The sequence below is a fragment of the Siniperca chuatsi genome, linkage group LG18 (assembly GCF_020085105.1).
Source record: "Siniperca chuatsi isolate FFG_IHB_CAS linkage group LG18, ASM2008510v1, whole genome shotgun sequence".
Classification (NCBI taxonomy): domain Eukaryota; kingdom Metazoa; phylum Chordata; class Actinopteri; order Centrarchiformes; family Sinipercidae; genus Siniperca; species Siniperca chuatsi.
Genome location: NC_058059.1, coordinates 7,387,627 through 7,402,919, shown reverse-complemented (window position 1 = coordinate 7,402,919; position 15,293 = coordinate 7,387,627). Strand labels below are relative to the sequence as shown.

At 39.1% G+C, this 15,293-nt stretch overlaps 1 protein-coding gene across 1 annotated transcript; it reads right to left on the bottom strand.

The window, feature by feature from the left end:
• Positions 1–163: 163 nt before the first annotated feature.
• On the bottom strand, positions 164–14,263 carry prkaa1 (protein kinase, AMP-activated, alpha 1 catalytic subunit). Its single transcript, XM_044175461.1, has 9 exons — positions 14,011–14,263; positions 11,678–11,819; positions 7,962–8,055; positions 7,499–7,643; positions 5,541–5,628; positions 5,163–5,387; positions 4,510–5,029; positions 4,184–4,310; positions 164–3,444 (listed from the first exon to the last, which is right to left on the bottom strand). Exons 1-9 carry the CDS (start codon positions 14,105–14,107, stop codon positions 3,161–3,163), a joined length of 1,722 nt encoding a protein of 573 aa, XP_044031396.1. The 5' UTR covers positions 14,108–14,263; the 3' UTR covers positions 164–3,160.
• Between the last annotated feature and the right edge of the window lie 1,030 nt (positions 14,264–15,293).

Below are 15,293 nucleotides of genomic sequence, written 5' to 3'. Positions count from 1 at the left end.
GATAAAGAAGTCACTGTGATTTCAGAATAACAAACCCTAAGAACAATTTACTTGTGAATGTGTGAAATGTGATGTTAAACAGGTACTATATTTCAAGTTAATGTGACTTAATTTTTACTCAAAGCTGGCAAAAGACTAGAAATATACAGAATCTTCAGCAGAATTGTGTGCAATTTAGCAGTTTATTAGGCAGTTGTGTATACAAATGATTTCAACACTGTCCATTCAGATTTACACTGGTCAATCTGATAGGGTCTCTTTACATCAAACAAAAATAGAACAATATTTCTTTGAAGCGGTTCAGAGAGACTGACAGAATTTATCTGCTAACAGTCCACTAGGACACTACTCCATAAGCTGTCAAAAAGGTCATGGTTTCACACATTCATCTTTCCTACAAAACCCATCATGAAACCCATGAAAAGTTTTGTAATCAGAACTTGCAACTGCCCTCTAAAACTAAAAATGTTGACTTTTACAGTATCTTTCCAAGACTATAGTGTGTAATTCTTTACCATGATCTCTATATTTTATAAACTCTAGTTTAAAAGGGACAGTTCACCCCAAAATCAAAAATACATATTTTTCCTCTTACCTCTACGGCCGATATCTCCAAAACTCAGCAACTCACACCAAAACAATCTTGATGGATAAATATCACTATAGGTAAGAGAAAAAATATGTATTTTTAATTTGGGGTGCACGGTCCCTTTAAAACTGAGATGTGAAGGTCAATTATCAACAAAATATTTCAGTCCAAACCTGCCCGCAAGACAGCAAGAGAAACAAGATAATCACAATTATTGTCGCTCTTGGCAATTTTTGTTGTATTATATCTCTGAAATGTAAAATAATTTATACAAATGAGATATATTTGATTTTTAAAGCTGTGGAGGGCTAAATACTAGAAATCTAGACTTCAGCAACTGCTAACACCTTAACAAAAATAAAATAAAACTTTTTTTAGTGTTTGATATTACAATGAGAACATGCAAAGTTCTTTAAAACCTGGTTTAATTGACTGAAGACAAAAATGAAGATGATGAAATGAGAGTTTACTTATAAGTTTTTTTCTATTGCCACAATTAAAATGTGGTAGCAGTTACTGATGTCTACAATAGTTTGGCAACAACATAATCAGATGTTTATTTTAAGTTTTGCAACCTTTTTTGTAATTCCAAATTAATTTTAAACAAACAGTAATTGTGAATTAACAACACTGACAAAACAATTTGTGGACTTTAACCCTTAAAGAGACAGTTCACCCCAAAATCAAAAACACATATTTTTCAAACTCCGAGTGCCATCTAGTTCCATTATATTCCAAAAAAAGCAGACATCTCTACGGCTGATATCTCCAAAACTCGACAACTCCCACCAAAACAATCTAGATGGATAAATAGCACTACAGGTAAGTGGAAAAATATGTATTTTTGATTTTGGCGTGTACTGTCACTTTAAAATTGCAAAAGGTGCCAGTAAGTCTGACCAGCACTGAATTCAAACTTTTACTGACATATAAACTGATTAACAGTACTGATAATGATAAGGCAGCCAAACAACAGACACCACTTAAAACTTTAAGACAGGAAATGGAGGGAGACGCATCATACTTGTGATTAAAGACCTATCTAAGACGTTGTGAGCTTGCAAGTATCAGGTTCTGTCTGACATTTTTTATCAAATATAAATCATCCACACATTAATGATTTTAATGTGTGTATGATGTTTTTTTTCCAGAATTGTGATCTATTCAGCAGGACTTTCCAAGCTCACAAGTTTGTTTCAGGTTTAAACATATGTAAACCTTTTTTCAAGTTCAACCTTCAAGGGAATGTGTGGGCAATCAAAACTTAAAACATATCCAAAAATGGCAATATTTTGGATGTATTCACCTGCCAACAGACATTGTGCACGCACTGCATGTAATTGCTACTACTCATTTTCAAATTGAGCCCTGAGGCCTATACACTTGTGATGAATTGGCATTTACAAATTGAATGTAGGCAAAAGGCATTTCACTCAGTAATCATACTCAAATCCTAATTCTTAATCTAAAAAACAAGAAAGAGAAAATACAACAAAAAAGTCAAAATCAACTTGTCATTTTAATATGTGACACTGAAAATGATATATTTTTAGATTTTGACTGTCATGGCAAAATACCTCTTAAATGGTAAAAGCAGGCTATATTTATCTGGAAAGATAATCAAGTATCAGAATAATCGTGATTGAAGGAAACAAAATTGTGATATTGATTTAAAAACCAGACAGTAAAAAAGGAAACTATATACCATCCAGCAATAGATCTTAATGCAATAAAGAAAAAACAATTCCAAGTCCAACAGAACCAACACTGTATCCACTTAACGCACTGATAAATATATTCACGTCTTTATATATAAAAATGTAGGGGACAGACAAATTCAAACAAATTTTTACAACAAGGACAAAACCATGACAATTTAGTCTCTGACAACTCAGATTCTCAAAAAATAAAACCAAACATAAATCTGATGACGCATTCTTTTGTCCCTGACACAAGACAGAAATACAAGGGTCATTGCACTTCTTCAGAGTCCAATGAATGTGATGGGCATGACAACCCAAGTTATAGCCAGTGCAGCACCCCGATACATCTGCACCACTTCTCTGATCCCCACTGAGAGAAATACAAGAGCAGCAGGAAATAAAAGATACTTGTGCAAAAGTGCTTCCTGCATCCTATACGACTGCCACCCAAATACCCAACCAGCAACGTGTGGCTTCCTTCTCTGCAGGCAAAAACTTGATCTTGTTCTCTGTACTGGAAAGCAGTGCTCACTGGCTACAGTACAGAAAATTCAGTGTAATCACTTGCGCATATATGTATAGGTGTGGACATTTGCTATTAAATTGATCAAAAAATTTGTAAAACCCCCTCCTAAATGTTGTTCTGTCCTAGCTATCAAGTAGCTTGTCATTCATCTTTCACAGTAATCCCTTCCATTCCCTGCCAGCCCAGTATACATCTCTTCTGCTTAGGGAACACTAACCTGCATCAGTGCCATGGAACAATCACTTCATCCTCAGCCAGGATGAATTGAGCCATGAATCGGTTGCATGCTTATTGCTATAAAGACACTCGGAGAGGAAAAAAGGCTAGCGATTGTTTTGCAAGCTATCGTGCAAGTAGTTTAATAAGATTTGCACACATCTCAAAGAACTCAATGGTGTGGCTTCCTGGTCGAGGGACAGTCGCGTTGTCCCCCCCTCCCGTTGAGTCGATGGATGAGGTCAACGATGAAGCTAAGGAGCCTTCTGCGGCCTTGGTGGAGTGCACAAGGCTAGATATAGCTGGAGCGTCTGCCCCATCTACATCGTTCTTAATAGTGGTGCGGTAGTTGCCCACAGACCCAGAGCGGAGAGGGGTAGCAGTTCCAGATTTTGTCTCCAACATATCATCTGAATAAAACAAGACAAAATGTTTTCCACAAAATTCAAAAAGGTCTTAAAAGTCTTAGATTTAATTTGATGAAACACCCTAACAGAAACCCTGTATAACTTCTCAACAATCAGCTTTCGATGTTCTGCATTTCTAAACAAATCAGTTTTTGATTTTAATTTCAAATTCATTCAGCCTTCAATCCCTCTAAGCCATCAGTTACACCTGCAGCTCAACATAAACACTGTGGCTAATTTTGCTGTAGCCTGAAGTCAAAATTTAGTCTCATACACTTTACACAGCATGCCTGTGCTACGTTAATGGCCTATAACAACACTCTTATCTCATATTTTCCTTTGAGGTACAGCTGCGCACCAACACAGATGGTGCAAAAGCCCAAGCCCTCAACCCTGAATCAATCATTTATGAATACTGCACTGATGCAGCGTACTACAGCAAAACACTACCTAAATAGAGGGAGCAGAATTCAGGGCTTACCAGAATATTTTGTCAATGTTAAAAGGTTATAAACTTTACAAAACTGTATGTAAGTGGTATGAGACTATTACTATTATTATTAAATAACACAACTACCATTTCTTTTTTGTACTATCTTTTAAATTTCAGGTTTATTGAACAATTTAACCAATGACTAGCTTTGTTAATTCTAAGGCTTCGATTATTTTTTAATATATGTAAATGTAAGCAAAATCTTACATTTTTATGTAATTGTTACAGAACATGATAGTTAAAACTTACCGTCTATGCTACGGAAGTCTAAGAGGTAGGTTCTACTGTCCACCTGGTAGAGTTGAAGGCTCATCTTGGTTTGCATCCCAGTAATCGGATTCTTCCTTCTCACACGTAGATAATAAGGATTCACAACCTGGAATGGGTGTTGTGAGGTGTGAAGAAACAATGACTGTATAAAGCTACCTCTTTAAAGGTACTCTGATATCACAAATTGTTAGTAACATGATCTCAACTTAAATATGTGACCCCATTTCATTTTACTGCATTTTAACTTAGCACCATCTTATTTTCCCCTATGTGCCCCTCTTATATATATATATATTCTTCCTTACCTTCCACTCATAATCCAGCTGTTTCATGGCACGGCAGACTTCTGACATGATATCATTGGGTCTACTCTGACTGCGGATACCCAGGTGCCACTTGGCCCTTCTAACACCCTGGTGCTTGGACTTCTGGGGGTTCAATTCATCCAGTGTATGGCGAGGCCTGGGAAGAGTCTCTGCCACGAGGAAGGGTACACGCTCAGGGTGGGGCTTGATAACGCCGGTCACAGCTGCACCAGACGAGGTCAGGTGCTGGTCGTCTAGAAAAGAGTCGGGAGGGCTGGACGCCAGGTAGAAATCCTTGGCTTCATTCATGATGCGACGATTGTCAATGATGAGATGGTAGGCAACGGCCAATGGATCCTGATGGTTGCGACTATATATACAGGCCAAGACCTCCTCCTCTGTGCACTCAAACTTCTCACATACCTCCTTCAGGGCCTCATCGTCAATCATGTTGTTGCTGTAGGAGGGGTCCTCAGGGAATAAGTACTTGGGTAGGTCCTGTTTGAACCACTCATCCTCTCTGTGGATGGAGAAATTCTTTTTGTAGTAAAGCAAACCACAGACCATGAATGCAGCATGTGTCTCCCCCCCCCCCAAAAAAGCTGTTGGTTATAGCAATAACTTGACTGTGTAATTAATCGCGGCAGGCTCACCGGATCTCTTTGATGGTGGCTCGTTTCATGGGGTCCACCTGCAGCATGTGTTTAAGGAGGCTTATTACTGAAGGGTTCAGATACTGTGGGGTGAAAAAGATCCCATCGCAGATCTTCTTAAAGAGTGTTGGCACGTGATCGTCATCAAAGGGAAGTGTCCCACACAACAAGGCATAGAGAATGACCCCACTGCTCCAGATATCTACCTCTGGACCAGCATATAACCTGAGGACGAGTAAAAAGAAACACTCCTGTAATCACGAAAGGAACATTTTACTAGGTTTTGGTTATTCAACAACATCTCATAGCAACATAATGGGAGAATGCTTAAAGTTCTGTGTCAATGTCACCTTCTAATGATGGCAAAGAAAACATTACCTTCCTGAGATGACCTCAGGAGCAGCATAGTTTGGAGAACCACAGCTTGTTCGCAGGAACTCTCCGTCTGACATCATGTTTGATAAACCTGCACAGAATTATACACTGTTATATATCATACACGTGTATTTCAAACGACCATGTATTTAAATATGTCGTTACTGATTTTGTTGCCCATTTAAGGGCAGCAGAAAGAAGTTGTGAACACAACAATGACATATCATCAACCTTTAAGTTGATTATGGCGAACTTGTTAGCAAACAGTTGCTTATTTACCATCCTACAGTTATGTAGCAGCATTATCATTCATTTGGAGCTTTTTTGATGAAAACAGCTGCTTGCTGCAGCCAAAAACGAAGCTATGAGAGCGGTGAGAGTGAAACAAAACAGTTAAGTTGTGGGCCGGACAGCTAAACAACGAGCTGAAACTCGATATAAAGCTCTGTAAAGCCGAGGGGAATTGCAGTCAGGTGATAATTCTCTGTAAGTTCATCACTACGAGCGACCCCTTTCACATTGTTTTCACATTGTCATTTGATACATTATTATTATAAAATATTGATTATAGCTACATTAACGTATTATGTACATACTGCACTAAAGCATGTCATTATTTTGATGGCATGGCACGGGTTGGGTTTTTTATAGCTGGTTCTACTTTGGACCTGGTTTCAAGTTAAACTACAAGTCCCTTACTTATACACGTCTGCCGTACATCATGTCAAAGTAAAATCTGATGAGGGCTCCACCTCATCCTGCTGGTGCCAGTGCAACTCATTTTTGAGTATGTGCAACATGGTGTTAAACAGGTAAAGCCACGATTTCTTTAGTCTTCGTTAGCTAAATGCTAAAGTAGAAATAATTATTATTCCCATTGTGTCTTGTTTATTCCAGCTTCTACAGCTACTGCAGTTCAAGTCTTCCAGCAAGACTCAATGACAAGTCTTCTCCTCAATGACAAAATATAAATCAATGGATCCAATAAGGATGCAAAAGATTCAATAAGGACTCATTAGAATTTGGAAAAAGTATGCTAAAGTGGACTGTCTTAAGATACGACACAACAACATTCAGCACTTTGCATGAGAAATATAAGGTGACAAGTTCTGCATATGTGCTTAGCAAGACTTAGGAGGTTACTTATAAGCCTGAGTTTTCTTGTGAAGAAACAGTTATGTTTAAATTCAGCGTTTCTAACCATAAGGCATTGTGTGTATTCATTGAGGCTTAACAAACATGTTGACTATATTTCTTCCTCATACAACATTTCCTGATTTTTTAAAATATTTTGAAACCTGGATTGTTTACATCCATGTTTACTAGCTGTTATCTTCTCCCTTGCCTTTACTGGCACATTACTACGTGTCTTTGGCTAATGTCCCCCACTAACTGTCGATCAGTGGAATACAATTAGACCATCTCCAATGTATATTTTATCGTGTGTGTGCGAGTACATCCTTGTGTGCATGTATGTGGTTAGGGATGCACCAATCCGACTTTTTCTCTCCAAATACCAATTCCAAAACCTCAACTCAGGGGATACTAATTCCCGATCTGATACCAGCTCTCTCTCTTTCCCCAAATCTAAAGTCTGTATAGCGCAGTCGTGGAACTTACTGGAATTATTTTCAGTAAGATAACATGAGGCCAGGGATGCTGTGCCACTAAAAACTGAGAGAGCCAGCTGCAGTGACTTAATGAGTGAATAGTTAATGAGCAAATAGTGGAAACACTACATTTTATAATGACATTGACAAAGAAATTGTATTTAATGTGGGTCAGTCACGTATGGCCGATGCCCAATGCGCTTAATAAGGTCAGTATATGGTCAAAAACTCCACGTGGTACATTTAATCTAGATTTACTGAACAAAGTCCTGTACTATTGTGTCCATAATTTACATGTTAAAATAATGTCACCTGTTAAGACTCTCGATTTTGGGACTGAGACACACTTACCAAAGTCTGCAATCTTGGCATTCATGTGTGCATCAAGCAGCACATTTTCAGGCTTGAGGTCTCGGTGCACCACCATATGTCTGTGGCAGTAGTCTACTGCTGAAATAATCTGCTGGAACAGCCGACGACTCTCCTTTTCATCCAACTGTCAAAGCAGAAATGATCCATTAGGTGAGATCTTCCCTGTGAATCAGTTAGTCCATCACAGCTGACTAAGCAGCGCTTTGTGTTGTGTTTTGATATCTTTTCCAGCCGCTGTTGGTTTTTGGTTCACAGGTTACTGTATCCGCACCAAAGGCTGCCAATAACACCAAGCACATAAAGCACTTCTGTGTTCTGGTCCCCTCACTGATAATAAAATATACAACATCTGCTACATATGACAAGATGGAAAGGGTGAAAGAAAGTGTGGGGCATCATTATACCAGACTATAAGAAATTTTCCAGTATTGTAGGGTATTACCTTTCCATTTTTGCAGATGTAATCGAAGAGCTCGCCTCCTGAGACATACTCCATCACCATGAAGATATCTGTAGGGGTGCTAATAACCTGATACCTGTAGACATTAACACAAAGTTAATGGGTCATCAACAATTAGTGGATATTACACTGCTCAAATATAGACAGTTATGAGTTAATACTTAATCATTTGTACAAAGAAAAAATAGGAACGTGCTATCAAATCTCCTGGATTTGGTATCCAACAGTGGAATTGTATTGTAGAAACATCAAAAGCGGCCAGAGGAAAAAGCTTTGTGTTCCCCATGTCTAACCAAAATAAGCACAAAACCTATTGAGGCCCCTGGCGTGTGTGTGGCTCCATTTCCAGTAAAATGGCAGAGCAACAATATGACTAAAACATAATATCTTGGTATTTTATGCCTGGATGTTACGAAAATACCCCTTAATAAAAAGGCACCAAATAACATACTTTACGAACCTGTGTTTCATTTCACCATCATGCATGCCGCCCCTTTTCCTTTCCCTCAATTGTTGTTCAGTAGTAAATAAATGTTTATAAATGATGTTTAGGGCAGTGTCCAACACACTTTCAACCCGGGCCAGGAGGAGGGTCACAAAGCCAAATTGGCTTTCGTGTGTTTCATGAATCTAAACACTAAACTACTATTAAATCCTTCTGGTGATTGTGAACAACCCTCCCTTACTTGGTTAAGACCAAATTAAACAAACTACAGATGTGAAAGCACCCTTACTTAGTGATCTTTAGTTTTCAAACAATCAAGACTTAATGCCTCCAAGCAACAACACTACTAACTACAAATACCACAAATTAATCTATGATACAGCACATCTGTGGTTTGATCTATGTTGTGTGGAGACAGTATGAAATACAGCATCAATACTCAAAAGTACTGCAGATGGCCAACGTTGCAACAGCATTAGTTTAAACTTGATTGATTGACTTAATAATGAGCTATTGGTTACTGCCTAAACTTTTAGTCCCAGGCTTAGTGAGAAATTCTTGCACCTCACAATCCACACTGGTACCCATCATACCTCCATCTATTTACACTACATTGGCTGTGTGGCTACGCTTGCACATAAGCCACATTTCTCCCTGTGATTGTCATTATCAACATCAAGCAGCAGAATAAGTTAACATGACAACTGAAATATATGTTATCAGCACAGAAACCACATTGTAACCCCTGAAGCTCTGAATCCCTAAGTTTTAAAATACTAAAATAAAACAATTAAGAGTTAAGGTGGGGTATGCGATTCTAATCCAATATATGTCTTTTTGTCAAATTTAGCAAATATCTCCTCACGGTCCGCTAGCTATCCATTCTGTGTGTGTGCTGAAAACCCCCCCCCAAAAAACAAAAAAAAAACTCCGGTGTTTGTACACAGCCCTGGCTCTGTAAATGGGAAATAAACAAAGTGGCTTGGACCGAGGGACAGTTTGCTAATCCACAACCTAGCTAAGCTAACCCACAACGTAGCAGACATTAGTTACATTACTTGCTGTGTCGTTGTTCGCTCTATATCATGGTTTTTGTCATGGTATTGGATTTCTCCAGAATCACATACCCCACCTTTAAGATACTGTAGTAAAACACTGTCTGTCTTATCGTCAATCCACCAGCTTTAGTCCATCCATCACAAAATTGTATGCGGTGTAAGGGTACACAAGATTCACGGTTCGGTACGTTTTCAGTACAGCAGGGAAAACAAAAAAATTTATTTTTGTAATTTATTTAAAAAATGTAGCTCATTGGTCATGATTCTTACTGTAACAGTTAATGCACTTAAATACTGTATTAGGCATAATAAGGCACATCGGACTGACTGAAATGAAACACTGTAGCGGGGCTCAAGCACTTTGACCATATGCTTAAATTCTGTATTCTGTACGACCGAGTATGATCGCATATTTCGTCATTCACTGTGTTATTTTATTTTTCTTGTTGTGAAGCACTTTGTACTTTGTGCTCTATAAATAAAGTTTTATTATTATTATTATTATTATTATTATTATTATTATTATTATATCTGCTGCGATAAACACTCCTATAGCATTAGTTATTACTTTGGCATGATCCGAATCTGCAGTGAGAGGCTACCTGAACGCTATTGGGGCAAGGACTTGCCTTCCAGTCTGTTTTTGTCTCGTTCCACTAATCAACACAGTCGGGTGATGCCGTCGTAGATGACATTTGAAGTGTTTCCACCAACATACCTGACTTCAGTTGAACAATGTCGCCATACAGTTTGACACTCGTAGTTGCCCATCTTAACTAACCAGGAAACCGTAATGCTCCCATACAGTGGATCTAAATGTCACAGGAGGATCCTCCAGCTCTGGTCTCTCATTTGTGTTTACTATTCGGAGGCAGCAACGCTTCATGAGCTTGACTAACCTGGCTAACCGGGCTACAGCTGATAGACAGCAACTGGTGTGCTACCAAAATGTTCCGGTAGTAGTAGAGTAGTAGACATAAATAAATTATTTTGACAGTACTAGTTTGGGTCAGAGGGCATATCGATCCGAGGAAATCCCCTACATAATTGACATGGTTGTCTAAAGGTAAGTGCAATAATGATTGTGGTACCGTCCACAAGAACAGACATGTCTCAAAGTTAAAATTACCAAAGTTTTCAGCAGACGTGACAGGTGTTAAATAACAGCTCATCGCATGTGTCACGATTGCTACAAACATCCTGTAAACCAAGTGAAGCAGTATTGTGTTATATTTCTCTATTTGTCCTCACTAGACATGATTCAGACAGGCAATGCTACGCACTCTGCCCCAGTGTTTGTGCACCCTGTCAAAGATGGGATCTCTCGCTCTCTCTCACACACAAAGCAGAGTTTACATTCTTGTGCATGCATGACATGGAGCTGGTATTTCAGGCAATTAGCCACACCTCCTGGTCAGTTTAATGACCCCTTAAATGTGGCCTTGGGCCCCTGTGGACATTCACATGGCACACCAGGCAGGAAGTTCCGCTATTTTCCAACTATATTTTTAGATCAGTGACTTTTTCAGCAACAGTGTACCACCACAGCATTTTTGTGTTGCCAAACAGAATTTACTTCAGGCTAGTAGTGGTTACCATCTCTGTTTGATGCACCTGTGCATTAAAGAAATAACAGCATACTGAGCTGGTCTCCAATTAGTGTCACAGTGTCAGTTCAGATATGTGATGTTAAACAATGACTCAAAAATCATGCAGTTGTATATCTATCTGCATCAACACATGTAGATGTTGTTAGCAGTGCCATAAACTATTTAAAACAGGACAGAAAATGTTTGCTTTGACAAAAACACAAATTTGGATCGGCAGTGACAATTATTTCCTGCTGTATTACAACTGCACTTAACAGACCCATGAGTTCTGAATACAAAGTGAATACGCTTTTAGTGAATACTAAATTTAAGAAGAAGAGGTCACACAGCAAGGCATCACAAAAGACAGTCACAAAGCACTTTTTTTATGTTAAAAAAAAGGTCAACAGAGGGGATAACCAAAACAGGCAATAAAGCAGAATGAGCCATGGATTGAAATGAGAGGAGACTGGGTCAGACAGGTATTGTCCTAGATGGATATATTCTAAAACACACCATTAAAGCCTGGAAATAGCTCGGTGGGTGGCATTAATGTGGCGGCAGGGGGATTATGGTGCAGCAAGCAGGGTGTAATCTAGGACTTACAGTTTAATTATGTGAGGATGCCTGAAAAGCTTGAGGTTCTGGATCTCCCTGCGGATCTTTCCCACCACGTCCAAACTGCGGATCTTCTGCCTGTTCAAGATCTTCACCGCTACTTGGTGCTTGGTCAGCTCATGTTGGCCCACTGCAGAATAAAACAACATGAGAGCACATGAGTAATACCAATAACAACCCAGGACATATAAAAGATGAAAAGTAGCACAATTAAAGGAGACAATATTATGGAATAATGCAAACTAATGTTCCTATGACATGAAAACCTTGTATCTATGTTCAATTTTTCAGGAACTAAGAAACTGACTTTTTGGCCACTTAGGGGCAGTGGACACAAGCTGTAAACGCCACACTGACATATCACCTTATAAAGTTGACATGGTGAACATGTTAGCCAACAGTTGCTTATTTACACATCCAGCAGACACAGAGCAACATTAGCATTCATTGGGAGTCGTGTTTCTGTCCACCTGATGAATATACTGTAAGTCCAATATACACTCTCCTGTTAGCTCTGGTCTGGTCTCCACAAACTCCTGAGGGAAAAATCTGGCCTTTAAGCTACTAAATACTCCATTATGTTCACCAGCTAGTCGCTCACTTTGTCAGTTTGGGAAATTATGCTAAGAGAACCAGACAGTGAACCAAAACAGTAAAGTTGAAGACCGGAAAAACAAAACAATGAGCTAAAAGACACCTACATGCTCTATAACAATGAGGGGAATTGCAGAGTCAAGTGATATTTCTCTGTGGAGTCAGCACTAGGAGCGACGAAAATCATATACAAGTAGTCATTTGATCTATTATTAATATGGAAAGACAGATTACAGCAGCTCTGTTGTGGAAGAACTCAAAGTGCATCTGCAAAACACTGTAATATCCTTGTGCCTGTAACCACAACACTCAAGACTGAAGACCAGAAACTATTAACTAATGAAAAAAAAAACAATCCAAACAGCTTGTTTTTATCTTGAGGACGTGCTTTAGTCAGTGGCTTTTGAAGGGGGTTCCCCAACCCAAAAGGTTTTAAAATTTATCTAAACCCCAAAGATGTAGTTTAGTTGAAGTGAAGATGTACTTCAGTTTAAGTGAAAATAAGCATAAGTGATGCTGCAAGAATTTCACATGACAGCGATATGCAACAGGAGCAGCCAGGAGAAAAGTATGCAAACATACCCAAAGCATATCAGAACAAATCTACCAGAAAAAAAAAAGAGAAATAAACATCTCAATGGATGGTGGGAAGACACTAAAGGAGTTAGTAAACAGCTGCTATTGATTTACCAATTGTGCTGGTAGTTAACTATTAACCAAGTCTCCAGTAATCAAGACCATAATCACAGAGCAGAAACTCCAGTGTACTGTGGTCCTCTTCCTTAGAACAACAACAACAAAAAACTTAGTGCAGAGATATGACTCACTGGGAATTAACTGACTGTAAACAAAGCTAGTGGTTGTTTTTCTGGAGAGGGCCTAGTTGGTTCACTTCATTTGGGTATATTAGGGCTTAATCGTGTGTTCCTAGGAGACAAAAAGCACTACAGGGTGATACAGAAAGCAGCCTTCAAAAGAGGTTTTATCCTTTTAACTATCACATCAGACAATAATTGGAGTACATCTTAAAAGAAAATGTGAGCAAATACAAATAGACATTTTCTGATATCCAATAGGTATTTTAAACCAATACGTGTTGATACAAGCAAAGCTATATATTGACTAATCGTACCGCCCTCTCCACTGACAACACTGGGCGTAGATTGGGCTGGGTTTGCCCCACTCCCTCCCCACACACATCAAAAAGCATTATTGACTCTTCAATAGGATGGCAAATACAACTCATAAGGAGGGCAGAGTTGAGAAATGCAGTGCCGAGCTGCAGAACTTTCTTATATTGTGTTTAAAATGAGAGAAGAGCAAACGACACGAATCGGGATAATAAAATGCTCCTCTTTAATAGCAGCTAGCGCTAACACCAACAGGGTTTACTTCCCGGTGTCTGTCTTGACAAGCGACTTGTGGCTCCCTGGCTAGCTCACAACGCAACCGACGCTAACTGAAATATAAGTGGCTAAAAAGAAGCTATTGTCATAAGACTTGCATTGTGTGGCTGTCACTAGCAACTGCAGCTAGATCCTAAAACGTCACGTTTGTCACAAACAAGTTTAGCTAACTAGCAGGACGACAAGTGTGTTAACGTACCTTCCTGGCGTTGCGACAAGTTAGCTTTCATAGCAGGCTAAATTAGCAGCTAAGCTAAAAGCTCCCATTGCCACCATCTTTCAGTTGGCATGATGCACAAGCGTCAAGACAGTCAGACATACCTTTAACCTTTCCAAATGTCCCCACTCCGAGTGTGTCTCCGAGAATGTAATGTCCAATTTTAACTCTTCCTTCATGTTTCGGTTTTTCCGTCGCCATCTTCCCGCAGTGGCCTTGCTGCGGGGTTAGCTAGCTGCGGGCAGAGATGGATTGAACTCCGCTGTGTGCGTCTCCACTCTAGCGGCTCAGTTCTGCACGGAGGGTGGGAGGCGCCCAGGCTCCTGCGCGATTCGTCAAAGGCGTAGGCGGCGTAGTATGTTGCCTTCAAATGCTCCCAGTAAATTCCTTAATCAGGGTGTCATTATCAACTCGTCAAGGATTAAACTTGTTTGTGCCTGGAAAATATTCGGTATATGGTTATTTTGAAATCAAAATCATAGAGTGAATACAGAGAAAATGTGCATTAGACATACTTGTGATAATAAATGCGAAACAAAAGTAAGACAAGACTGTAGGATGGACAAAAACGAAACTTAACAAAATCATCACATGAACAAATGTACCAAAAAGTAACATTAATTATTTACAGAGAAAGCTAAACAGTACTATGGGAACTGTGGATCAACACAGCACTGTAGTGCCATATATGGGCCAGTCAGACCGACCTTTTGCATTCTGTAATGACCTTTGTCTAAGACAAGGCATACAAAATTAGACTATAACTGGTAAAATGCCACTGGAGTTATAGACAGGGAGTTAATACCTCATCCAGGATTTCATTCTTCTTTAATTTACATTGAGTTTCATGATAATGTGATTGTGAGGTCACACAGTTTGGCTCAATTTTAAATATGTGCCACACCCAAGCATTTCCAAGTGCCAAAAATCTTGTTTGCAAAGTTTCCTAAAATAAATTCATCACATCACACCCTAGGTTGTTCCCTGAATGTACACCTGGGTGGTCTATATGATACTATATGATCAGTGCCCTGATGATCACAGGATAACTATAAACAGAACATTTCTTGTCCAACTCATTATGGTACTGAAATGACTTGAATCTGGCTGTCACAGTCTTGAGTATGTCTTTCTGTTAACCTGGTGTCATATGACAGAAGTAATCAGCCCTTGTGATGTGCTATAATACTTTAAGCAAACTGCTGAAGAAATTGTAATTGATACAATGTATCCCTAGCAAATCACCACTTGTCCAAAACCTGAACTTGATCTTCTATTAACTGAGTGTGCAGCTCTTTTCAAACTTACAAGCTCATATCTGTTTTCCACAACTAACAAACAGAACAAACTAGACCAAACTAAACTGAGAAGAACTTGTTGGTATAAG

What these genes read in the sequence shown, in the direction of transcription:
- prkaa1 (XM_044175461.1), bottom strand. Translation starts at nt 14,107, where the DNA reads ATGGCGACGGAAAAACCGAAACATGAAGGAAGAGTTAAAATTGGACAT. An exon ending in CATCCTCACATAATTAAACT is followed by an intron (nt 8,056 to 11,677) that starts GTAAGTCCTAGA and finishes TAATGTCTACAG; the next exon opens with GTATCAGGTTATTAGCACCC. An exon ending in AGACTTCCGTAGCATAGACG is followed by an intron (nt 3,445 to 4,183) that starts GTAAGTTTTAAC and finishes TGTTTTATTCAG; the next exon opens with ATGATATGTTGGAGACAAAA.